The sequence below is a fragment of the Neofelis nebulosa genome, chromosome 10 (assembly GCF_028018385.1).
Source record: "Neofelis nebulosa isolate mNeoNeb1 chromosome 10, mNeoNeb1.pri, whole genome shotgun sequence".
NCBI lineage: Eukaryota > Metazoa > Chordata > Mammalia > Carnivora > Felidae > Neofelis > Neofelis nebulosa.
Window position 1 is genome coordinate 21331 of NC_080791.1, and position 27284 is coordinate 48614.

The 27284-nt window shown below is 41.1% G+C and overlaps 1 protein-coding gene across 6 annotated transcripts in view; it reads right to left on the reverse strand.

Annotated features, from left to right (window-relative positions):
• Positions 1-27284, reverse strand: part of TRPC6 (transient receptor potential cation channel subfamily C member 6) — a 128448-nt gene that overhangs the window by 761 nt on the left and 100403 nt on the right. For 5 of the 6 annotated variants that reach the window (XM_058686440.1, XM_058686437.1, XM_058686439.1 and 2 more), the window contains 8 exons: positions 24392-24608; positions 18794-19027; positions 16640-16904; positions 15217-15412; positions 14266-14469; positions 12146-12220; positions 6119-6202; positions 337-412 (listed from right to left, as the gene is read on the reverse strand). In XM_058686440.1, the coding sequence (XP_058542423.1) occupies positions 337-412; positions 6119-6202; positions 12146-12220; positions 14266-14469; positions 15217-15412; positions 16640-16904; positions 18794-19027; positions 24392-24608 (1351 nt within the window). The remainder of the gene's footprint in view (positions 1-336; positions 413-6118; positions 6203-12145; positions 12221-14265; positions 14470-15216; positions 15413-16639; positions 16905-18793; positions 19028-24391; positions 24609-27284) is intronic. The other variant, XM_058686442.1, reaches the window with a different exon arrangement.

A 27284-nucleotide genomic window follows, 5' to 3' on the forward strand; every position in this document is an offset into this window, starting at 1 on the left:
CTTTTCTAGATTCTCTAGTAAAAAGGAAACATTCATGGCAAATGTTTGCAGGATTGGGGGCAAGAGCCTTTTACTTTTCCCAACCACTTCTTCATCCCTGCAAGCCACTCCCCAAAAGCAACAGTTACTTATGTCGCAAGTGACACCTGCCCCAACTCTGGAAAAACAGCCTATTTTCCGACACTATTTAGTAGCGCTGACGGTTGGTGAGACCCTCCCTCTCTTCCCTAGGAGGCTCACCCTCCCCAAACCGCTCTCTCCAGCTTTCCTCCAGCTCTACATCAGGGCTGCACCCACACTCAGGCTCAGGGGCCGGCTGGTCCCTGTTCAGCTCACCTTCATTCACGTCGTCACTCTCCCGATCTATCTGGGCTTGTAAGACGTATCTTTTAATGAGCCTCTTCATAATTTTCTAGACAGACAAAGGAGAAACCCAGCTCAGTTTTATGTTTATGACAAATCTTTCATTTGGAATAACTGTCTGGGTCTTTCCCCTGTAAGGACCTTAGAAGTAATGCTAACAAAGACTAAGAGGATTTATCTGGCATGGAATGCACACTATCGGCAAATTATTGCAGCAATTTTTACATTACCAGAGCTAATGACTCACAAGTTAATTCTTGAGAAAAGAATAGGTTTAGAAAAAAACATCTACCCCTTGATGTTTACTGCTTATATTTTACTTGCAAAGTAGTAGAGCAAAACAATGCCTTTCATTTGAGGAGGTTGACGGTGTGTATAGTACTGGATGTGGAAATGGCAAATTAAGCAAACATACACTCATTTATGTTTTGACCTCCCTTACCAAGAAAGGTAGTTTTGATTTTATACTTGCTAATAATTCAGAAATGTCTAGTTTCTTTTTTTTTTTTTAGTGCATTACTTCTATTTTTTAAAATTTACATCCAGGTTAGTTAGCATATAGTGCAATAATGATTTCAGGAGTAGAATGCAGTGATTCACTCCTTACATATAACACCCAGTGTTCATCGCAACAAGTGTCTTCCTTAATTCCCTTTGCCCATTTAGCCCTTCCCCCACCCACAATCCCTCCAGTAACCCTCAGTTTGTTCTCTATATTTAAGAGTCTCTTATGTTTTTCCCCCTCCCCATTTTTATATCACTTTTGTTTCCCTTCCCTTATGTTCATCTGTTTGGTATCTTAAAGTCCTCATATGAGTGAAGTCATGATATTTGTCTTTCTCTAATTTTGCTTAGTGTAATACATTATAGTTCCATCCACATCGTTGCAAATGGCAAGGTTTCATTATTTTTGATTGCTGAGTAATATTCCAGTGTGTGTGTGTGTGTGTGTGTGTGTGTGTGTGTGTGTATACACACACACTCCACATCTTCTTTATCCATTCATCTGTCAATGGACATTTGGGCTCTTTCCATAGTTTGTCTCTTGTCCATAGCACTGCTATAAACATTAGAGTGTACGAACCCCTTCAAAACAGCATACCTATATCATTTGGATAAATACCTAGTAGCGCAATTGCTGGGTCTTAGGGTAGTTCTATTTTTTAATTTTTTGAGGAACCTCCGTAATGTCTTCCAGAGTGGCTGTACCAGTTTGCATTCCCACCAGGAGTACAAAAGGGTTTCTCTTCCTCCACATCCTCGCCAACATCCATTGTTGCCTGAGTTGTTAATTTTAACCATTCTAACAGGTGTGAGGTGGTATCTCATTGTGGTTTTGATTTGTTTTCCCTGATGATGAGTGATGTTGAACATTTTTTCATGTGTCTGTTTGCCATCTGGATGTCTTCTTTAGAAAAGTGCCTATTCATGTCTTTTGCACATTTCTTCATGGGATTATTTGGTTTTTGGGTGTTGAGTTTGATAAGTTCTTTATTGATTTTGGATACTAATCCTTTATCTGATATGTCATTTGCAAATATCTTCTATTCCATTGGTTGCCTTTTAGTTTTGCTGATTGTTTCCTTTGCTGTGCAGAAGCTTTTTGTTTTGATGAGGTCCCAGTAGTTCATTTTTGCTTTTGTTTCCCTTGCATCCAGAGATATGTTGAGTAAGAAGTTGCTGTGGCCAAGGTCAAAGAGGTTTTTTCCTGATTTCTCCTCTAGGATTTTGACGGCTTCCTGTCTTATGTTTAGGTCTTTCATCCATTTTGAGTTTATTTTTGTGTATGGTGTAAGAAAGTGGTCCAGGTTCATTCTTCTGCATGTCAGTGTCCAGTTTTCCCAGCACCATTTTTGAAGAGACTGTCTTTATTCCATTGGATAGTCTTTCCTGCTCCATCAAAGATTAGTTGGCTATATGTTTGCAGGTCCATTTCTGGGTTCTCTACTCTGCTCCACTGATCTATGTGTCCGTTTTTGTGCCAGTACCATACTGTCTTTATGATTACAGATTTGTAATACATTTTGAACTCTGGAATTGTGATGCCTCCAGCTTTGGTTTTCTTTTTCAGAACTGCTTTAGCTATTCAGGGTCTTTTCTGGTTCCATACAAATTTTGTTTTGTTTTGTTTTGTTTTGCCTCATCTTTTCTCCCCTTAGAAAGTCCCCCTTAAAATTTCTTGCAGGACTGGTTTAGTGGTCATGAACTTCTTTAGTTTTTGTTTGTCTGGGAAACTCTTTATCTCTCCTATTTCAAATGACAGCCTTGCTGGATAAACAATTCTTGACTGTATATTTTTCCAATTCAGCATGTTGAATATATCCTGCCACTCCTTTCTAGCCTGCCAAGTTTCTGTGGATAGGTCTGCTGTGAACCTGATCTGTCTGCCCTTGTAAGTTAAGTATTTTTTTTCCTTGCTGCTTTCGTAATTCTTTCCTTGTCTGTGTATTTTGTGAATTTGGCTATGATATGCCTTGTTGATGGTTTTTGTTCAGTCTAATGGGAGTTCTCTGCACTTCTTGGATTTCAATGTCTTTGTCTTTCCCCAGGTTAGGAGCATTTTCCATTATGGTTTGCTCACATAAGCCTTCTACCCCTTTTTCTCTCTCTTCATCTTCTGGGATTCCTATGATTTGGATGTTATTCCTTTTTAATGAGTGACGGAGTTCTCAAATTCTTGTATCATTCTTTTGCCTTAGTTTCCCTCTTTTTTCTCTACTTCATTATTTTCCATAATTTTGTCTTCTGTATTGCTGATTCACTGCTCTGCCTCATCCATCCATGCTGCCGTGGCATCCATTCAACATAGCATGTCAGTTATAGCAAATTTTTTTTAATTTTTTTAACATTTATTTATTTTTGAGACAGAGAGAGATAGAGCATGAACGGGGTGGGTCAGAGAGAGAGGGAGACGCAGAATCTGAAACAGGCTCCAGGCTCTGAGCTGTCAGCACAGAGCCCGAGGTGGGACTCGAACCCACAAACTGCGAGATCGTGACCTGAGCTGAAGTCAGACGCTTAGCCGACTGAACCACCCAGGCGCCCCAGTTATAGCATTTTTAATTTCATCCTGACTAGATTTTACTTCTTTCATCTCTGCAGAAAGGGATTTATGCTTTTTTCAAACCCAGCTAGTTCTTATTATCATGATTCTAAATACTAGTTCAGACATCTTGCTTATATCTGTGTTGATTAAGTCCCTGGCTGTCATTTCTTCCTGTTCTTTCTTTTGGGGTGAATTCCTTCATTTTGTCATTTTGGAAGAAGAAAAAGAATTAGTAAAATAAAAAATAAAATTATAAAGTTAAAAACAACACAAAAAAATAAAGGGCGCTAGATCCTAGATATGTTTTGATTTGGTTTTGAAAGAAACTTGATAGAATAGAGAAAAAAGGGAAAGAAAAAAGGTAAGAAAAATTTTTTAAATGCTTAAAAATTATACAATAAAATAAAATGAAATGAAGTAAAATAGAATTTAAAATTTTACAAAAAAGAAAAAGTGTAGTAAAAATATTTTAAAAGTTGTAAGCTGAAAAAAAATTTTTTTTCTCTTTCTGTATCCAAGAATAAGAAAAGAAAAAAACAACAACAAAAAAAGAATAGATGGACCAGAGAACAGAATGAAATCCAAAATAAATTACATCCAGTTTCCCCTAAAAATCTATGATGCACTTTATAGTCTGTGTAGTAAGCAGGTGGAGAGACTTGTGGTGGTCCTCTAGGGCATGTTCTTGGAGGGCGCAATTGGGTAGAGCTTGGTGTAACAGCTCCGTTCTCCACTAGGTGGTGCTGCTTAGCTTAATGGGGTGTATAGGTGTGGCGTGCATGTGTGTTTACGCGCAGGTGCGGGAGAGGTGAAAATGGCATCACCCAGCTTCACAGTCTCTAGCACCAGAATTCTATGCTCTCACTCGGTGGCAATCAAGAACCCCTCCTTTGTCTCTGGCTTCTGTCTGCTCCCTGCTTCTACACTGCCTGTGTCCAAGCTGTCAGCCTGCCAGGCAGCACCTCTCTCCCAAATTTTATCTCAGATGGGGCCGTGTTTCCAAACCCCTCACTTCTGAGAGCCCTACAGCTTGGATCCCCTCCAGTATTCTGAGGGAGGGTCTCACCGGGCAATGGCCAGGTGCTAGCTGGCCCCAGGTAACATTAGTGTGGCTGCGCTCTTGCAGAGGTTCAGAGAATGTGGCTGGGTACCTGCTTGCCCCAGGAAAAGTTCATGTGCTCACACGGCAGCAGAGGCTCAGAGATTACGGCAAAACACAACACACAGCTAGCACCAGGTTTAACCATGCCCTGGCATCTTTGTTCCAATACCAGAAAACATGGCTGTTCTCTGGGGTCCACTGGGACCTTTACCTCTGGGGAGGTTGTATGGCCTCCACCAAACGCCCTCCCAGCAGAGGAACGGCTTCTCCCCTGCGGCCCATGGACCCCTCAGACCTCACTGTCTGCTCCTAGGGATTCAGAGCTCTGTCAGAACGCCCTAATAGAGCTCTGCCAGGTATTAGGCTGAGAAGTTTCCAACTCTGTGTGTCCCGGTTTATAGAGTCCTCATGGTACTGAAACCCTCTTCTTTCTCCTTTCTCCCTTTTGTGTTCAATCCATTGTGGGTGTTTTCACTCTTTCTCTCTCTCTCCATCTACTTTCAGGGGGAGTGCTTTTCCTGTACTCTACTGCCTGTCTCTGTCCCCTCTCTGCAAACAAAAACAGCTCCCTACCCTTCACAGCTTCTCGCTCCCCCAGTTCACCTCTCTGTGCCATGTACATGCTGAGTTCTGTGGTTCACGTTAAGCAGATTGTTTTGTTAATCCTAACATCAATTGTCCAGTTGTGAAAAATGGGTTGTGCTGATCTAGCTGCATTTCAGGAATGAGAGAAGCCGAGAACTTCCAGGCTGCTCCACCATCTTGCCCCTCCCAGTGCACTGGAATGTCTAGTTTCAATGCAACAAAGTTTTCCCCATCTGGGCTTCGACCATGAGAATGCTGGAAATGCAGGAGGTTCAGTACCATGTGCAGGAAGTCCTGGGTGGATATATAGTTAAACCAAATCTAACTCTCTAAACCCCAAATTAAATGGTAGACAGTAAAATTCCACTTTTAAGAACTTAGATTCTAAGGATGTAATTGGGTGCATGGACAATGTTCATAGTAGTACTACTTACAATAGTAGAAAAAAACCGTTAAAGTTCCATCAATAGGAAATTATTTTAATTATCATATATTTGTACAAAGAGTACTATACATCCATTAAAATTAATATAAATATATGTTTTGTGAAGTGAAAACCTGTTAGCCATTATTTAAGTACTATTAACTCCTTTATATATTATATATACAGTTATATAATATTGAAGTACATGTAAAATTATACATATACACATAATCACCTGGCAGAATATCACCAAATAAGTAGTCTTTAAATCTCAGTAGTGGGTTTTGAGGTACACTTTATTCTCTCCTGTATGTTTTTTTGTGAGGATAGACTTTTTACAATGAACATATAGGCCTTTTACAATGAACATGTAGACTCTAAGCTCTGGGATGCCAAGACTTCATCTATTTTATTTACTTATGTATCTCCAGTCCTTAGAAAGTATAGGCACATATTTGTTGAATTCATGCATTATTTTGATATTGAGAAAAACAACATAATGGTTCATTTTCACTTAAAGAATCACATAGTTTGGGATTTTAAATATTACAAATAATTAGTCTTAGTTTTCTAAAAAAAAAAAAAAAATCATGCTTACCTGATACTTTCCTGGAGGATTATTGAAACTATTTAACTGGAAATCTTCTGAGCTCCTTATACTTGATTGTTTACTATGCCCAAGCTGTAATTTGAAAAGAATCAAAAATTCTTATTTTTCTTCTAAATAATGTAACGATATTTATTAGTTATATATAGGAATTTATAAGTTACATATGTAAATTTTTCATTTAATTTGCTTTATAGTCTACCTTCCAAGACAAACCAGAGGCACCTGAGGGGTGCTGGATCTCTCAATGGTTATTCAAGGTTGTCTGAGGACTTTCATAGACTTCGTGGCTATCAGTCATGTAGTCATGACAGTCATGCTTTAACATTCTCACAGGCACATCTCTGATAGAGGAGGAGGCAAACAAGTTGGGAAAGTGATGGTGGTGATCTAAGAAGTCCTTTGTTAAGGGAGCAACAGGCCAGCATCCATGAGCACAATACCCACACTTGTAGGTAAGTGCCTGAAGTAACACAAGGGTAAGACTTTGTTGTGAGATAGAGTTCAGGGGCCAATAAAAAAAACAAATTAATGCATTTGAATTTTAGGATCTACATAGTATCACATTTGGGCAGTACTTTTGAAACCATATATTTGCTTGAACAGGCAAATAAAAAAGATCTAAAACAATCTGCAATTAAGGTGGTAAAGTACTGTATACACATGCTAATAGGACACCTGGGTGGCTCAAGCTGTGAAGCGTACAAGTTCATCTCAGGTCATGATCTCACGGTCCATGAGTTCGAGCCCTGCATTGGTGCTGTGCTCAAAGTTCAGAGACTGGAGCCTGCTTCAGATTCTGTGTGTGTCTCTCTCTGCCCCTGCCCCACTCATGCTCTCTCTCTCTCAAAAATGAATAAATGTTAAAAACTTTAAAAAAAAAAAACATACTAAGAAAATGATTTAAAAAAACTCTTCATGGCATTCTCTAAAAGAAAAAACATGGTTTTAAAAATAAATAAGTAGGAGAACCTGAGCAAAACACATCAGCTTCACATTTGTGTTTTTGTTGTTGTTGTTGTTGTTGTTGTTGTTTTTGGTGTACAACTGTTTTCCAAGGAACAAGAAACTTTAAGACCATCTTCAAAGACAGTGATGATTCATATTTCCCAATGGCATCTAAGTTGCTGTAAGTAAAGCTCATTGAGAATTAAAGTCCTTAACTTCAATGCTTTGATGCTTTAAATGGCCACATGCTGACCTAAAACAGCTATGCACACATTCATCCAGTAAACACTGGACATTGATGGAGTGCCCTCTATATGAAGATGCTGTGCTATGGATTCTGGGTATTCAGTGAAGAACATAACAATCATTATCTTGCTGAGTTATATGCACAGGAAGAATATACTAAGGCTGATAAGATCCATAAAAACACAATATGCAATTTTGAAAATATTAGCACCCCTTTTCATGTAGCTATTTCCCCTTGTCTTTCAACCTCTCTAACAAGTGTCAGCAAAATATCCATATTCTTTCACTTTATATTAACTTTAAACATAATTAAGATAAAATTATACAATTGGTGCTTGTATAAAAGCGTGCTTGACAGAAATGTGAAGACTAAGGCTCTGCCACAACAGCTCTGGAGCAGCAGGTGAGATGCTGGAACTTTCTGCACTCTCTCCAACAATGAAGGGACTAGTCCAGTGGATACCTATTCTCCTTCAAGTCCTACTAATCTATGGATGTGGGAAACAAATGCAAACTTCAACATGTTTTTAACAATGTAATTTTTAATATTTATTCTTAAAAATAGTTATTCATTTATCTTTATGATGATATAATGCTTCCTGGCTTTCAAACCATGATTTATGCTTTAAGGGCACCATTAAATGTGACGACAAGATTCAAGCCCACTTTCATCCCCCATTTTTCATGATATAGCATGGAGGGTGAGGACAGGTTCATAATCAGAGGAGAGGATCCAGACAAAGGGATCTTTGTGCATCGTGCCTTTGATTTATTTACCACCTATTCATTAATTTACAACTTCATGATTGGAAGTTATTAATTTGATGTCTCCTTCTTTCGTTAGGGGCCACTAGTACATCCAAAAAGTGTTCATGGAAATAAGAAAGTGAAAAAAATATGTTTCTTTGGGATTTTTATTTTTTTGAAGATGAATAAACCTTAACATTTGATATGTCAATCACCTCCAGTTAAGGCAGCTCAGGACACTACATGCCTATAGAGATCATCCTTTTGAGGGGGCGGGGGGGGGATTTAATAATATATCAACATCACCCAGGCCTTCATTCATTCACTCATTTCTATTTTAAGGGCTTTGCGTGTGCTGTTCCCAGTTCTTGAAATGCTCTTTTCCTGACTGGCTTATTTGCTCTGCCTCATCTTTTGGGTTTTAGCTTAAAACATAAGCTCCGCAGAGAGGTTTTCCTGCCCACCTTATGAAAAATAGATCTGGAGCCAGCTAGGTCATTTGACACTTATTTTATTCAGTGGCTTGGTTACATGTTTATCTACATCCTGCTGGGCTCTGTGGAAGGAGAGATTTTGTTTAGCTCACCTCACTGTCCCTGGAGCCAGAACTGCTGGCAGATGGCAAGTGCTCAGAAAGCACTGGTTGGTGAAATAAAGGAAGGAAAAAGTGCTTCTGGGTCACTGATGGGGTTCACTGGCTGCTAGACACCTTGCTATAGAAAACATGTTCAATCTAGGTTTGTGAACCAGTTGGCTGCAGCTCAACATAGATGGTAAAGGTACATCTAAACTGTAAAGAACTGAACTGAAGGCATGAGGCTGATGCTGTACCAGCGAACACACCGGATGGCACAGAAGAGGTAACAGTGGCAGGTGTGTCAGAAAATGGCATTCTGTTCATTTGAGAATGTGTGTGATTACAGACTGTCCAGACTGTAGATCTTGAAGCGTCAATGGCCACAGCTTCTGTGTATTCATAACATTTCAGTACAACACACAGCACTCCCACCACTTCATGCTCTCAATAGGTAGAGTCCAAAGATTCTTCATTCCAACAGTTATTGACACTTTGGGCTGGATAAGTCTTTATTGTGTGGGGCTTCCTGTGCATTGTAGAATGTTTAGCAGGGTCCCTGCCCTCTACCTACTAGATGCCAATAACAGCTCCCCTGTCCGGTTGTGACAACCGAAATGTCTCCAGGTATTACAAATGTACCTGAGGTGCCGGTAGTGGGGGCAGGGGACAGATCACCCCTGGTTGGGAACCACTGGTATAGTTGAATGGTATATGACTAAACAGTTATAAATTCACATGGATCACTTTTATGTGACTAGTTCTTCTCTAAATGTGAAATATAAACTTGGGTACAAATATAACAAAAAATTCTAATCAGTTTCTAATACATAATAGTCATATAATAAATACTTGTTACAATCATATGAAAGAAAGGGAATGTAAGGATAAATTTACTCAATGGTGCAAAGAAGCACTATTACCACTTGGTGGCAGAAAATTCTAATGTAGAATTAAGTGTTCCCATGGCCAGCTATTCAAGCAGGCTAGAAAGTCAGGGGGATTCAACTGGCCAAATGAATAGTATTTAAACCTTAGGGATGTGGATATCTATAAATGGTAGTGATGTGTGAAATGCAACGGGAGTGGCAGCAGGAAGAGCTGGCTTTAAGCTTTGTTCCTGACTCATGTGAAAATACACTGATTCTGAATGAGCTACTGTCTATCTTTGTTTTTATACCACATCTCCTGCATTCTTTATGTTTTCTATTGTTCATTTCCTAGTAATTATTTTAATATTAGCATTTAGAGTAAAGCCAGGAACAGAGCAATGAGCTAAAATGTATAGATACCACGTTCAGTCCACAGGGATGCAGACATGAAATGCACCACGTGGGGGCAGTGCTTATAAGCTCTTGCTTTGGAATCAAGTAGATCTGAATTTGAATTCTGGTTGTTGTTTGAAATGAGACTGTGGGCAGGTTACTTCAGCTCTACTGTCCTCGGGTTTCTAATGTGTGAAATAGGGGAAATAATATTACCTAGCTGCTAGAGGTGGTGCAAGAATCAAACAGGAAGGCTGTGGGATACACCGCTTGACATACAGTACATGCTCTACAAGTGTCAGCAGCTATTACTGTTGTACAGAAGGATAAATATCTACTACGTGGATTTAGTCCTATTTCATGTGTCTTTTTATTTTTATTTTTAGTGTTTATTTTTCTTTGAGAGAGACAGAGACAGAGACAGAGAAGAGCATGGGCATGGGAGAGGCAGAGAGAGAGGGAGACTCAGAATCCAAAGCAGGCTCCAGGCTCCCAGCTGTCAGCACAGAGCCCAACATGGGGCTCGAACTCACGCACTGAGAGATCATGACCCGAGTTGAAGTCGGAGGCTCAAGCGACTGAGCCACCCAGACACCCCTCATGTTTCATTTTAATCTAGTCTAGTCTACTCTGCTGAATATTACTGTTCACTGATGTGTCCATGACAAAGTCATTCAGGGAATGAAATATTCTGTGATTCCCATGATTCCCACACCCAGATGGGCCTTAGAATATCCTAAGGCCCAACTAAAGTACACACTTCCACACCCCAATGCCAGAAATTTTAATTCAATATGCCCGGAGAAAAGGATTGGGAATTTGCACAAAATCAACATATATCAGTTATATGTGACTAATAACAAAAAAAAAATCTGCACATGTCACTCAACCCAGTGCCAAACAGACAGAAAATGCTAAAACGACATCTATTGCATAGGATGCAAGAGCCTGTCTGCAACTGACAACTTGAAAGTGATCCCTCCTGGAGCTCGAAGAGAGAGGTTATTCGGGAAGTTATCAGCATCTTCAGGTTTATGCATCATACAGTGTGGCAGAGATGGGACTTGAGTTATGCTGGCCTCTCAGAATTTATCTGAAAAGCTAATGCTAGCAGCCACCAAATTCAGGGACCTTCAGAGCTAAAGGATATAAGCAAAGATAATAAATAGGTCTTCTCACTTTGTTTCAAAAAGTATTTTTATGTGGCTCATTCCACTGATTTCTATGGTGCACCCAGAGCACGTGTGGAGGTGATGTGGGTGGAACCTAACCACTTTTGTCCTCAGGGAGTCAGAAGATCTGAGTGAAATGGAAACTTAAGCATTGTTTTGGAAGTAGACTTCATGAAAAAGAGAGCAAATGTTGCACAAATTGGTAAGAAAGAAGGAACCATGAGAGTTTTTGTTAGTCCCTATCAGGGCCAAGCACATTCCAGTGGAAACCCACTTCAGTAACAATAGGCAAACCTGACTGGAAATATAAACGTGTGCTGTAAAAGCACTCTCCCAGGAGTGTAGCTAATGTATCAAGCAAAAGCAAGCTGTGGGCGTCGGTTCTGTTCATCACAAGCTTACATGGCAAGGAAAAGTAAAGGAGATAGCTGCATTATGTCAGTCCTCTAGGAACCAAATGCCAAGACACAGAAGTAGGAGATGTGCTCAGAATCATGCCTGTGACAGGTAACAGGGAGTAGGAGCAGGGGGTAGAAAACGGTCTTGGACTGTGGGGCTTGGCTCACCGTGAAAGAGGGAAAGGTAAAAAGACCAAAAAAGTCAGCCAGCCTGACTGGGAGCTCCAGCACAAACCTGGAGGCAACCCTGCCCTGGTAAAGAAAATGACCGACAGGTAGAGAGGCTCTGCTGGATGTGTGTATGCCCACCCTCGCCCCACACTGCTCAAGTGCAGTGAATCAGATCTCCGTTGGGTCCCTGACACCCCTCTATCAGTTTAACTTTTCCTGCTTTACATCACTATCCCTGTATTTCATTACCCACAAGTACCCAAACATATATGCTTAATATCTGTCTTAAAGATATACACAGTTCTTTCTTCTGATTAACTGGACATAAGCTTATTTCCATCACTCAATAACAGATCTTTGCGGCATTATTAACACAATTAAATTCTTTAATGTATTTATTACCTGTTTCTTGAAATTGCTTCTGAACATTTGTCCTTTTTTCTGTAAAAATAAGCCTGGGCACACATATGACTTCATGTTTTCAAATATGAGCTTACCTGTTTTTTGTCAAGTGATAATTTTGAAAGGTCTTCATGACTTCCCCAAATTCCAAATTTCTTTTCTTCATTTCTCTTTTAAAAACAGATAGTAAGATGAGTACAATTGCTAATTCTTCATTTAGAATTACAAAAACAATTTCATTCTTTATTCCATATCTTAAAAGCCATCTGGTCTGATTCTGTAGCAAGTTTCAAGAAGAGAAACATGTTCTTATTGGGTGCTTCCCATTGGTGAGAACAATGAATTCTCTCAGGTTGCTGTTCCATTAGAACTGTAAACTCCATTAATTAATGTAAGTAAAGGAGTATTAAGTAAAGGGAGGGACATTCCTGCCATCAACCCACTGAGTTCTAGAAGTTAGACATCCAGAAGAGTGCTATAGATGGCCTGTTTCTCCAAAATTTCACACAGTATAGTAATAACTACATTTAAAGCAGGTTTCATAATTCTCAAGGTCCTGGGGTGCCCGGGTGTCTCAGTTGGTCAAGCGTCCTACTTCGGCTCAGGTCATGATCTCACAGCTCGTGAGTTCAAGCCCTGCATCAGGCTCTGTGTCGACAGCTCAGAGCCTGGAGCCTGCTTCAGATTCCGTGCCTCCCTCTCTCTCTGCCCAAACCCACTTGCATTCTGTCTCTGTCTCTCTCAAAAATAAATAAACATTAAAAAAATTATAATTCTCAAGGTCCTTTTACATACTCATTTGATCTTTATGATGTAGATATAATTTTTATTCCCACAGTACAGCTGAAGAAACTAAAGCTCGGAGAGTTTATTATTTATTTGAGAACCCCAAATGGGGAGTGGCAAGCAGAGCAGGAATTAGAATATTTCCTTTTCTCTCAGTGATAGAATCTTAGAATGGCTAGAAACTTTTACGATCATTTGGCTCAACTGCCCACTCACTGTTGGAATATCTTCTATAAATTCCTAATATTGGTCATTCAGCATTTATTGATTACATGCAATGATGGGGAACTTACTACTTTGCAAGACAGCCCACTCTGTTAGACAGATATTTTCTTTGATTTTTTTAATGTTTACTTATTTTTGAGAGAGAGACAGAGCGTGAATAGGTGAGGGACAGAGAGAGAGAGACACACAGAATATGAAGCAGGCTCCAGGCTCCAAGCTGTCAGCACAGAGCCCAATGTGGGGCTCAAACTCACGAACCTCAAGATCACGATCTGAGCTGAAGTTGGACCCTCAGCCGACTGAGCCACCCAGGCGCCCCTGGACAGATGTCGTTGTGACAAGTTTGTTTTTAAATAGAACTACAGCTGAACTATTTGCAACTTTTGCCCATGGCATCTCTCCCTGTGTTTGAAGGGACAAAAAACAAGTATACCCCCTAGTCAAAACTGAGAGTTCTAAAGATATTCGCCTTGTTCCCCTTCAATCCTCCTTTTTTGGATGTAATCCCCAAGTCCTTCAACTCCCCATCATATGACGCCTTATATGCACCTGTCCCCATGCTGGCCCTTCTCCTCTGAATGCATCCATCTCTCATGGCTTCTCCTGGATGTGGTTCTGCACCAGCAGAGTTCCTGCACAGGGTAACTGCCCCTCCTCCATACACAGTGGCACACAACTTTCCACACTTCTGAATATACTGCTAACCCTCATCTAAACACTGCACCTCTTCTATGTTTCTTGAGATTGCTTCCTGCATAACTCTTTCCAGTTAATACCCCTAGATCTTTCTTTCTTGAACTACTTAATGCCAAACCTAGACTCACATATTACATGTGAGTAATTGATTTCTAAGTTTTCAGTGAAGAAGGTAGAGTCTGTCAAATTCCCCCAAGCTACTGATGCTTTACCAGGCTGTGTGAACTGAACATGAGGTGGGGCTTGTGGCCACAACAGCAAAAGTGGGGCCAGAATAGCTCTCCTTTCAAGTACCCTCTACAGACAATGTAATACATTATTATAGTTACATTTCATGAATTTTTCCTGTATTCTTTTAAGTAGGAAATGTCCAAAGTGTTCCTCTCAAGTAGATACAAGCCAAAGGACTGTGCTCATTTGGCAATGATTGGACGTGTCATCATGGATCACTTCTTTTAAATGATCCTAGCATTTAAAAACATAATTTTAAATTATCAAGTCAAATTACCTTGTTCATCTCTGCATCCTCCTGGAAACCTTTTTTATGGGCCTGGAACATCTCAGAAATCCATTTTTTAAGCCTCAGTAAGAGATAAAACAGGGACTTTGGACTTGGCACCAGGTTGAAGGGAACAGGTAATGTTCTCCCCTCTTCAAAGTAGGAAAACCAAAGCTTGGCCCTTGCAAATTTCCACTCGACATCAGCATCGTCCTGTGCAAACACACATGTCAGTTCAGCAGAGAGATGTGAAAACTGAATTACTGCGATGCGACCCACACTGTGTACCTAGGCAGGAGCAATGGTGCCTACAAACACTCTCAGGCCCCAAACACCACTCCAAGATTTTTTTAATGTTAAGGTTCTACTCACACTCTCTCCAAAATCTGTCTGAAATTTTATCAGGCTTAGAGAACTACAGATCTCAGAATGTGCTTATGTTTATAAACACCCTGAAAGGTATAAATGGATTTTTCTACATTCTGAAAAGAACACTATGAAAAATTATTCACTCTTTTGTTCGACACAAGATCATAAGTTCGATTACTTTGGGACACATTCCAAAATTTCTGGAATAAAAATTTGTATTATCACTCCAGATTCGAGAAATGGTCACTTTTGAAAATCACTACAAAAAATACCACACTAGTGGTATTTGTAAGTAACAATTTTTAAAAATAAAATGTAAATTCAAGCTGATATAGTATTTCTAAGGTTTTTTTAAAAAACACAATGAATCTGACATTTCTCCTCCTTATGACCTACTACCCACCACACACATTGATGTTGCATTTGGAAGCAAAGAGTTAAAATTTTCTAGATTACTGGACAAACAACTATGTGAAACAGGCAAAGAACAAAAGGAAACACAGCCTATATTTTCACCACCAATGAGGAGTTGATGCCTGGCATAAGTTAAAACATGTAGTCACAGACTATACACATGTACAGAAATCATACCTCAATTTCCTGGAATGAACTGTTGATCATTGCAATTAACATATTTAACAAAACAATGACCATTGTGACATTATAGACTCCATAAAGAACATAACCGATATTTTCAATGAATTTGTGATTATAGTTGATGACCACCGACTTCACTTCAGAAAGTCCAAATATAGCCCAGAACAGTGTCTTAAAACTCTCCTCAACTCTGGGGAAAAATAAAGAGAGAAAGGAAATAATACAGTGTATAAATGACAATAATACCATAATAAAAGTGCGCTGATTGTGTGTTTGCAAATTAATAAATATTCATGAGAAAATCCTTTACTTCTATGAACCTCGGTTTTCCTTTCTGTAAAATGAATACAATAGGTTTTATTTCCCAGAAGGTTGCAGGGCTGAAGTCATACTGTGCATACGAACCAGTCAGCTCAGTATCTGGCACATAATAGGTACTCAATAAATGTTAACATAACTTCATAACCACAGATACTAACATAAGTAATCCATAGCTTGGGTAATGGAGTGTTAAATGTATTACTTAATAAAAATAATACAATGTTAGAGTCTTATTAGGTTTCCTGCTCATCTATACTTCTACTCATATCCAATAATTAGATAATAACAGTGTGTGCCTTAAGAAAAATGTGACAATATAAACATAGACGCTGTAACCAAAATCACTGACAAGTCTTAGGTAGGAATTTCAATGCTTTACACATAATTACTGACCAATGCTAAGCCCAGCTTCACCCAGCTGGTTTCATTTCTCTGATAAACTGCACTTTATGAGAATAGGGCTAACAACAGGTTATGCTTCAGTTGATGCTTCATATTGGAACATGGACCACCTAATATCTGAGTAATCTATTCTAAGCATACTTTATAAAAAACCACTGTGGCTGTGGTGAACCTCAGTCAAAACTGGGGTTGATAACCAGGATCTTCTCAATGAGAAGATCTGACAAAATGAATTAGGAAAGAAGCTGTTCTCCCTGTGCACCACCCCCCCAAGAGCCTCTAATGAGAAGGCTGTACAAGTAGGAACACACATTCTAGAGTCATGGACAAGAGGTTACATACAGCCTGGCTTGTCCATACACTAGCATCTCTGTGAAATTCAGCAAATTATTTAACTTTTCTGAGCTTTGTTTCTTCTTTTTGTGAAATAGAGATAATGAAATGTTGTGAGTGAGGTATTTTCCCAGAAGAACTGGCACTAAAAATGTTAACTAGTATTGCTTAATGATAGGAAGGTGCCTATATTTTCAAGTTCTTCCAATTAATTTAAAAATCCTCTCTCATTGCTAAAGAGAAACTGGAGATGGAAGTCTTCACTGAAACATTGTCTGTCCCATCGACACATATGAACACACTTAAGCTATCCTATAATTAATCTGCAATCTCCATCATCAAAACATCCAAGATGACATACGTTGTGAAAGCTTCATTTTGTTTTGCACCAATGTAGTAGGAGTAGAGGTTGAACATTCCAATCATAAAGGCCACAAACACCATGATGAATATGACCATGAACTTGAAGATGTCCTTTACTGTTCTTCCAAGTGATATCTGCAGAGGTCCAAAGCTTTCATTGGCTGGTAAAATATAAGCTATTCTTGAGAAACTTAGAACTACAGCAATTGCATAAAGACCTTCAGATATAATTTGAGGATCAGAGGGGTCCCACTTTATCCTGGCTAGGAAAGAGAAAACACAAGAGTTATCATGAGTTTCTTTAAGTTGTTTACTCAGGCAGCTTCTTTTCTGCTACTAAAGAAATATAATTACATTAGCCATCAAGTCTCTAAAGGAAATGTTATCTTACAGGGCTTCTATAAGGGTCAGGTATATGGGAGCTTCTGAATATATTGAGAAAATGAGCCCCCTGGTCCGCCGGCAATTTTCCATAAGCATCCAGCAAAAGGGTTAAGAGCTAAAACTAGGGACTCAGCATATGAAAAAATTCCAGTGTGTGTGTGTGTGTGTGTGTGTGTGTGTGTGCGCGCGCGCGCGCACACGTGTACCCATGTCCCTACCAGAAGAACAGGTACAATTATTTAACTTTTCTTACTTTCATTTTCCCATCTTTAAAAATGAGACGATACCACTCCACCTTCTCTCATCTACTTGCAAATTCATTAAGTTAATGTATAGTCAGTGTTCAGGAAGTGCTTGGTGCTCCATAATTGGTAGCATTTATTATTTAATCTTAAACTTATAATTACACTATAATGCAATTTGGGGCTTGCAAAGTGCAGTTATTTCAACTAGAAGTCATTTTTATTGATCACTCAAATAAGTATTTTTACCATAAAAATGTAGTAATTATTCATTTTTAAAAATTTTCTGGCATTATTATATTAGTTCATCAGTAGTTCACCCAATATTAGTTCATTGGGTTAGTTCACCCAATAGCTCACCCAATAGTTCATTGGGTTCATCAAAACCCAATTAAGAAACCATTATGAGGAAAAATGCAAAACAATGTGTAAGAAAGAGGAAAAACATGATTTGCTGATTTGTATTTGCTTATTTGTTGGGAAGTAAAATTAGTAAAGGATACAAGAAACTAATAAAAGCAGTTTCCTTTTTTATAGTAAGTACAATGTACAGATAGCTTTGACTTTTTAGAATTCTGTATATGAAAAAGTATTAAACATTAAAGTAAATATTTTAAAAATAATAAAAAGATCTCTATGTGATCCAGCCAACAAACCCACGGAGATGTCAACTGAATGTTAACAGATTTCTTATCAGAGCATTATAGTAAGTACCGAAGAGGGGTCTATTCTCCACCCACTAGGTCTCTTCAAGGAAGGGTCTTCCCTCAGCAAACAAAGGCGTCTCTTTCCTCATCCTCCCCCACCCTGAGGTGGATCACCTCATCTGACTCCTATTTTGGGACAGCAGATAAGCGAGCACACTTGCTTCGGCTCCACCCTCCTCTGCTCCTCCACTAAGGGACCTCACACAACCATTGGCTGCCATTCCTGCCTTGGGGGGCACTGCCCTACCCATGTTGTCCAGAGACCAAAGGATGCACCTGCCTGATTCTGGAGGGAAATTTCACCGAGCCCCTTGGCTAGGAGACCCAGGACTATGTCATCTGCCTGCAACTTGACCGGTATTAGAGGCCACGCTCCAGCCTCTAACGCTTTGTTTTGTTTCTCATCTGCCTGGCAGGTTCGAAGCCTGGCAGGGAAACTGTGGTGTCGTGTATCAGGAGCCATCCAGAGACACCAGCAGCTCCCTTGCTGTCACACAGTTTATGTGTTTTGAATGGAAATGGTACTCAAATGTGTACTGTTTTTACTAGACAAGAAGAACAAAAAATCTAAGACCTAAGACAGGCATTCCCAGCGGAGTTTGGTAGTTGTCAACTGATCGAGGAGAGAGAGTGGGAGGCATCCAGCCGGCAAGGAGATCAGGAAGGGAGAAGCCAAAAGCACCCGTCTTCACACAGATGCTTCTGAAGATGCCAGTAATTCTGTGAGAACTGAGCAGTAACCAAACTACTAGTCACTTCCTTTCATCAGAAAACTCTGCATATTTATTAACTTAAGTTGACTGTGCACTACAAACTCACCCAAATTGTAATACTTCACATTGTCTCCCAGTGTGACTTTGGTCAAGTCCTTCAAAGTATCATTTGCATCAATGATGTGTTGGGCTTTGGAAGCATGCCAAAATGCCATGAATCTCGCAATGAATGATGCAGCAAAGATCGCCAGCATACCAAAATCAAGCATATTCCACAACTCAAACAAGTATTCCTTGGGGCCTTCCGTCCAAATTTCTTTACATTCGGCCCATATCATGCCTGCATTGGAAAGGGGTTAAAATAGACCCAATTCAATTTCATTCCAGCCTTAGCTCTTCAACAAAACAAAGTAAGTTTGAAAGGTCTTGGCCTGACATTTGAAGCCCTTCAAAATCTGGCCTCTTCCCACCCATCCAACCCTAAATGCCATGTCCCCACAAAAGCCACAGTCCAGCAGTATCAGTGCATCATCTAAAAGCAATCTGACAAAGTTCAAGCGTGTCCAAACAATCTTTGGTATCCATTGATCCTATACATAACAAGTGTATTTATGAGATGTTCACCGTGGACTCTTCATAATAACCAAAACATCCAAACACACCTGCTCACATAGGTAAAACCTAAGTGATCGTGGACTTCCACAGATGGAGTATTATGCAGCCATTTAATATGATATTTTAATTACTATGGAGTAGTGGCCACAAGGACAGACCTCACAGACCTCCAAATACAGGGATTTAATTGGCTAAGGGCTGCAGCAACCGCATTCTGGAACTATGGGCACTTTTCCCCCAAGGCCATGCTTCCCAAAGGCTGCTTCCAGCTGGTGACTGAAGGTACCCCTTCTTGGGAGACCCTGGGCTTCTCTGATGCCTGACTTTGGCTCAAGTATTTCCTGCCAGCTTTGCTGACCTGTCCTCAGACTGAATAGACATCTGAGATGCTTGTATCAGACCTTCCCTCCCTGCCCTCTTACCTCAGGATCAGACTTGCCTCCCCCATCTGACAGCCCCTGAAACCTTCCTCACTCCCCTCCCCATTCCCTCTCAGTGAATGCCCTTTAGCAAAACTGTTGGCATTTAACCCTGTCTCTGCCTGTGCTTCTTGGACGGCCTAAGACATGTTGGAAAATGTTTATGGCATAAACATTTAAACATGCTAGGTAAAGGAGTAAAAAGAGTCATATAGTCTACGACTTTATGTTTAAAACCAGCACCATATAGGACTGCACAGAGTCACAGGAGCATATTATTCATGGTCACCTCCTGCTGGTGGAGTAGTAAAAACACTACACTCTCACAAGAAGTCAGCATGCTGCTTAGGAGCACAGGTTTGGGATCGGAGTGCCATGGCTTGGGACCCTGTTCGTCCACTCATTGGCAGTGTGATCTTTGGCACATTATTTAAACTTTCTAAAGCTCAGTTTGTAAAATGGGGATGACAGTGGTTTGTATCTACCTCATAGGGTTGTTTTAACACTTAAATAATGCGTGTAAAATGCACAGGGCATGTGACACTTGGAAAAAGTAACAGCTAATATTTATTGAGCACTTACTATTTTAAATTTTCTATGACTGGTGCATACTTTATCTTTTTTTAAATTTTTTTTAATGTTTATTTATTTTTGAGATAGAGGCAGACAGAGTGCAAGTGGGGGAGGGGCAGAGAGAGAGGGAGACACAGAATCTGAAACAGGCTCCAGGCTCTGAGCTGTCAGCACAGAGCCCGATGCGGGGCTGGAACCCACGAACCGTGAGATCATGACCTGAGCTGAAGTCGGACGCTTAACTGACTGAGCCACCCAGGCGCCCCTACTTTAGCTTAATTTAAAGGATGTTACTGTGTTAACAAGATGTTGCTTTACACCATTACCTTTAAGATATTCTTTCCAGCATTGTACCTACTTCTAGAGCCATCTGCAGAAATATAACCCAAACTCCAATAATCGATCAAGCCTACCTCTATTAAGAAGTCTGTCATAGTCCCCTGGCTGAAACTCATCTCCTCCCCTCCCCAGCAAGCACCTGCCCCACATCTTTACGCTCGTCATGACCCTCTATCACAGAGCCCACACACAGCTTACTGTGGGCTTTTCTCAAAACCGGCATTCTGCGCACACAGAGGAAGACAACTTCATTACACTTGAGTGCTTCCAAGGTACGAGGGATCTAGGACTGGATTCACACCTATGCCAGTGGGTCAGGTTAAAACAAGAAATCCTGCATGTGTCCTGGTACACACCCTCCAGACACACAGTGAGCAGAAGTGAGGGAAGCCTCCTCCAGGCTGTCCCTCTGCAGGCTGCAGGAATGTGGAGCGCCAGCAGCACAGGGGCCGAGGCACCTCTGAACGCCATCCAGCCTAGTTGTGTAGGGCCTTCCGTCCTGCTGGACTGCAGCTTTTGTGGGGACGTGGCATTTAGGGTTGGATGGGTGGGAAGGGGCCAGATTTTGAAGGGCTTCAAATGTCAGACCAAGACCTTTCAAACTTACTTTGTTCTGTTGAAGAGCTAAGGCCGGAAAGGAAGGCTCTCCCCCTCCTCTCCCACCTGCCCTCCACCTTTCCTCTCCAGACATAGAATTCTTGATGAAACCTCATCTTACCAAAGCTTAAAAAACAAAACACAGTGAATTAGTCTGCCTGAAGGAAGCTTCCGTCCTGTTCACTCCAAGGAGCCCTGGGGGCTGCCAGGCACAGCTGAGAACCCCCCAGCCTGGGCAGCTTCTCGGGGCAGGGGAGACTTCTACCTGGGTGTCGAGCCGGAGACAGGTGGCCAGACTGCTGAAGGCTGCCCATCCTACAGCTGGGTTTTCAGAAGAATCACTTCAGTGTGGATCTGCCACAACAGCAGAGAATGAGCAAACTCCCTCTGCCTCTAAACTTCTCGAAACAAAACAGAACCACCTGTGTGCTCATTCTGTCTATTCCCCAGGAAAGGCCAGTTTACCATGAAGCCTGAGCCCCATTTCATCTTCTTTTTCTTCATATGAGGCTCTCCAAATAAATAAGGGTCCTCTTACCCCCACCCTCCAGAGTGGTCTTTCCCAGTCTCCTCAAGAGCTGCTCCATGGTGGGGACACTCACTCCCGTGGCTGCTCTCCTGGACATGCTCCCGCGTGTGGCACTCAGATGTGGTCTGGACACAGACAGCTCACACAGTGCCCCCCGGGATCTTTGCACATCGGCATCACCAAGCATGTCTCCCCCACTGTGTTCCTGCTGCACCCCCCTCTCAGGGGTGTCAGCTCGCCAGTCAGCCTCATCAAGCTCTCCTGCAGCTCAGTTCCATAATTCAGCATTCCAAGTTTGTCTCCAGTAAAAACTGGATAAATTTGCCTTCTGCGAACAATAGAAGGCCTCAAGCCCACCAGCTGACCCAAATAGGCCATTTCTTACTAATATTTCCAGAAAGCGCAACAGCTTTCTTTCCAGAACAACTCCAAGAAGAAAACGATTATCCACGTCAGAAACCAACACACAAGTCTGACTAATGCTGTAATGCTGAAGCTGCCTGCTCTGGCTTTTCCTATAAACAGACCCTGTGAGCGAATCTGGGAATCTCAGGTAGAAAGGGTGCTGGGCCAGCAGTTCTAAGGAAAATGTACTCATAACATTAAAAGTTAACATAACATTCCTGGTTTAGATTTCTAAGTGAAAAAGGAAAAACTTCTAATGTTTATAATAAAATATTAGTATGAGGTGCATTATATTTGATAAAGGATAAAAATGAACATTCATTATATCTAATCCCCTTACACAAAATTGAATGTTTTCAAAGTTTCATCTTGAACTAGAATCTTATCTTGCTTGTTTTCAGTAGGAAATACCACTCCTATATAAAAGTAACAGACACTCTCAATGAAAAGTCTAATAATAACCATAATTACCTGAAATTTATTAAACATCTCCTACGTGCCAAGCACTGTGTTACATACTTTATACTCACACACACACAGACACTAGCACATAGGCGGTTAGTTTACTAAGATAAAGGCAATGTCCAAATGACTGTTCTTATTTTAAATCCAATGCTCTAAGTTGGAATGTAATTTATTTCTTGTAGTTCTGTGATATAAGGTAAATATCAATTACATTGGAAAAGAAGTAGTGAAAAATCACACTCTTCTTCTTTATCCAAGGCTTATATTACCCTCGGTGATGTAATTCACACGGTAAGCCCTCATCCCTATTTCTCCGGGGTGCTGTATTTTCTAGTATTTGGTGGGCATCTTCGCCTGAAAATCCCCAGGGCACTTCAAAGGCAACTACAACCCAGACTTAGTCATCAGGTTCTCATTCTCCAGGCACCAGTTGTGATCGTCCCTCCGTTCTCTCCCTCTCAGAGAAGTGCAGCACCACGGAGTGGTCCAGGGTGGAGTCCACATCTCTCCCTCCAGTGCACCACCAACTCCCCGAGGCCTGAATCCCCACCCTCACCCTGCTGTCAGGGAGCCTGTGGTGGGCTCTCAGCCTCCATACTCACCGTCCTCTGGCTAAGATGTGACAGAGCCATCACCAATGCTGAAAGCCACCCTCAGCCATCTTGCCTCACTGTCTGCCATCACCCATGCCCTCAAAGGCACCTGCCTAACTCCTTACATTTCAAGGGTGCCTGGTGCACCCTAAGGCCCTAGCTTCACATGCAATGTTTCCACACCTTGTAGCATCCGTACTCCCCCAAAACCTTCTGCCCAGCTAACACTACCTCATCTCCAAAGTCTTAGATGGAAGGTATCGTCCAGGGAGGCCTTCTCTGCCCTTTCCACAACCCACCCCATTCTAGACTTAAATGTCCAGTCTGTGTACATTCACAGTACCCTAATGGTGCCTCAATTACAGTATTTGTCTCAGTGGTTTTCATTATTGATTTACTTATTGACCTGACCCCCACACTTAACTCTCCTGGCTGCAAGGACTGGGTCACATTCAGCTCAGGATCCTCCTGACCTAACGAAGGCACCACTTGCCTATTTAATCTATTCATTCGTAAAATCCGATTGAAATACCTTTCTCGTTTGCATTATGTTTAAGGGCAAGCCGTGTGTACAATTGATTCTGATGACAAATAGTGTATTAGTTAAGACTGCTTTCCCTCTGCCTCACCTGTCATTGGGAGATCTAAAGGAAATTACTCAATCCTCACCTGAACATTGTAAATAGATGCTGGTATCATGTTACAGATTACAAAACCGAGGTGCAGGGAGAGTGTGTGAGTTCAGGTATGTGAAGGGCTTTGAACAGTTCTTGGTATATAATAAATGTTCAATAAATGTGAATGACTATTAGCTTTGGTTCCCATTACATCTCAACATAAAATCATGCAGTCGTTGTGAAATCTGAAGTCCTAGCTCTCCCAAAACATGAATGGGAGTACTTCGTCCCTGGCAGGATTCAATTAATACTATCTTATTGTTTCCTCCTGGGTTTTTCTTGGAAACTTAAAAAGCACATGGCACGTGACAAAGCTGTGCCCCAATAATGAACCCGAGATAACTGTGTTTTAAAAACAGAAAATGATGCACTGTATCGTGCGGAATGTATTTGCATAGCTGATGTGTGAAGGAATCAGTGTCATTCAAAGTGCTAAGCTGTGAAAAAAAAAAAAAAAGAACAAAACAAAGATGACACAATATCGGTCTTTACCTATTACCCAGGATATAATGAGCATCTCCATCCATGAGAAGCAGGACGTTTTCATCCTGAACAGCTGTTTTGCATTATCTGTGCTGGTTTCATTGGGAAGGAGTTTGGTGCCTTCAAATCTGTCAGCAGCATTCATCACTAGCAGCCCCAGAAAAATGGTGAAGGAAGCAGCGTGTGCCACAAACTTCATGAACGGTCCGCGCATAATCTTCCCCATCTGCCACAGTGCACAGCAAAAGAAAATCTTAACTTTGTTTTGTACACTTTGCAAAACACACACACGTGTGCACAAGAATAAATGTCTGGATACTACAATATTCTCCTAAGAAGGTTACGTATATTTATATAATTGATGAAAGAACAGCAACTCTTTATGCTGTGCTAAAATTTTGGTCACATCCCTCATCCATATATGCTGCTATTCTGGATTTATGTTTAAATAAATTAACTTTTGTGTTAAATGATACTTAAGTTCTAAAAATATTATATAACTCTGACAAATAGTATTTTACAACAAAAGGCAGGGCATGGTATCATCATCATTCATAAAAAGCAAACTACTTGGGGCGCCTGGGTGGCTCAGTTGGTTAGACATCCGACTTCAGTTCAGGTCATGATCCCTCAGTTCACGGGTTCAAGGCCCGTGTCGGGCTCTGTGCTGACAGCTCGGAGCCTAGGGCCTGCTTGCGATTCTGTCTCCCTCTTTCTCTGCCCCTCCCCTGCTCATGCTCTGTCTCTCTCATTCTCAAAAATAAACAAACATCAAAAAAAATTTTTTAAGCCAACTACCTTACTAGGTACAAAGTGCTGAGGAGGCAGCAGTGAAACTACTGAACTGAATCTACTTTGCCTGGACCTTGGTTGACATTGGCCTTGCTCGCTGCCCTTGTGTGTTTCACGGACACGCAAGCAATGCGGGTGTTGTGTGAACAAATCCAAGGAGAGAAATCCCCACTGAGGACAGGGCAGCAGGGCGGTTCCCATTATACATTCGGAACAATATCCTGGAAAGACACTGGATTGAAAATCCAAAATTTTCACGTCAGGTTCCAGTTTCATTCCCTCATTAGCTGAGTGGCAATGAGTAAATTTCCTAAATTATGTAAAAATCAGACTCTCTGTGTGAACTATGGAGGCAGTGAAAGCTCTTGTGCTTCTACAGGCCCAGATTAGTTTCCATCTGAGACGCACAAATCCCCCTCGCTGAAGCAGAAGGATGCTTCGCGTCCGAGATGTGTCTCAGGGGCTCTGCGCACCCCCTAAGATGGTAACCGCCACCCAGGAGGTATGGACAGGACTCTTCCTTAGGAGAGGGTTCATAACTTCCAACAGCCTTTCAAGCGAACTTATTATTCCAGAAAAAATGTGTAAGTTGATAAACACACCACCAACACTTAGCCAGCACTTGTTTGTGCCAAGTACGGTTTTCAGGGCTTTACTCTGTGAACTCACATCACCATGACAATGGTTCTAAGAGCAGGTGCCCCTAAAATGCCACTGTTGTTGATGAAGAGGCTGACAAAAGTCCAGACACTGGCCTAAAAGTCACACAGCTCATTGGGGCGCCTGGGTGGCGCAGTCGGTTAAGCGTCCAACTTCAGCCAGGTCACGATCTCACGGTCCGTGAGTTCGAGCCCTGCGTCGGGCTCTGGGCTGATGGCTCGGAGCCTGGAGCCTGTTTCCGATTCTGTGTCTCCCTCTCTCTCTGCTCCTCCCCCGTTCATGCTCTGTCTCTCTCTGTCCCAAAAATAAATTAAAAAACGTTGGAAAAAAAAAATTAAAAAAAAAAAAAATAAATAAATAAAAGTCACACAGCTCATACGTGGTGGAGCTGGAGCCTGAGAGCAGTTCTTGTTTCTGAGTTAATGCCTCTATATGGTTTACAAAACAATTTCATAGTTTTTATTGAGGTACATAAATATGTCACTTCTTCTAGAAAAAAAGAAGCTCCTTCTAATATTGAAAAAAGTAAATAGTACAATGGAAGGAATATAATCAATGTTCTCTGTTCCTACAGACTTTACTTGTTTATGTGGTTTTCAAAACCATAAAAGTTAAAGCTGAAATAAATCATACAGTTTAGTCCCTTCTCTCTTGGTATTTAGGATCTTATGTCAGAATATCAGAATGCATGTGCACACAAGTATTTATCTCACTGTATCTAGATGGAGCTAGCTAGCTAGCTAGCTTGAAGCCAATGGATCCAGAGAATCAGCTATATTTAGATATACTGCAGAGCCAATCCAAAGTTACTTTGTAAAACTCTGCTGTAGTAATGTCTAAAAATCCTACTTTCATAAGAATACTCATTAGATTGAATCAAACAGTGTGTTTTTTTAAGATCCTGTTTAAGTAGAACTCTCAAATAATTGAGTAAGTGTAAAGCAAAAACAAATGGGTAACACAGTAGGTTTGATTTTCTTTTGCCCACTGTCCTTAACTATGTTTCTGTACAAATATGAACTGTTACAGAGGTTGGGGATAAAAATGGAGTTGAGAATAAGCAGGTTGGATCGCTCCGGGACATGAGGTGAACTGTCCTGGACAGTGTCCTATCCCTCAGGGCAGAGTGTGCGATTCCCCACTTCCACTGGGGTGTGGCCCTTATGTAATATTGGCTCCTTCTTGATTTTATTCAGAAGGGGGAGAAGAGACTCAAGCCAGGCATTTCGCTGTTATGAAACATGCTGGTTTAAAGGGGAAAAAAGGGGCGCCTGGGTGGCGCAGTCGGTTAAGCGTCCGACTTCAGCCAGGTCACGATCTCGCGGTCCGTGAGTTCGAGCCCCGCGTCAGGCTCTGGGCTGATGGCTCGGAGCCTGGAGCCTGTTTCCGATTCTGTGTCTCCCTCTCTCTCTGCCCCTCCCCCGTTCATGCTCTGTCTCTCTCTGTCCAA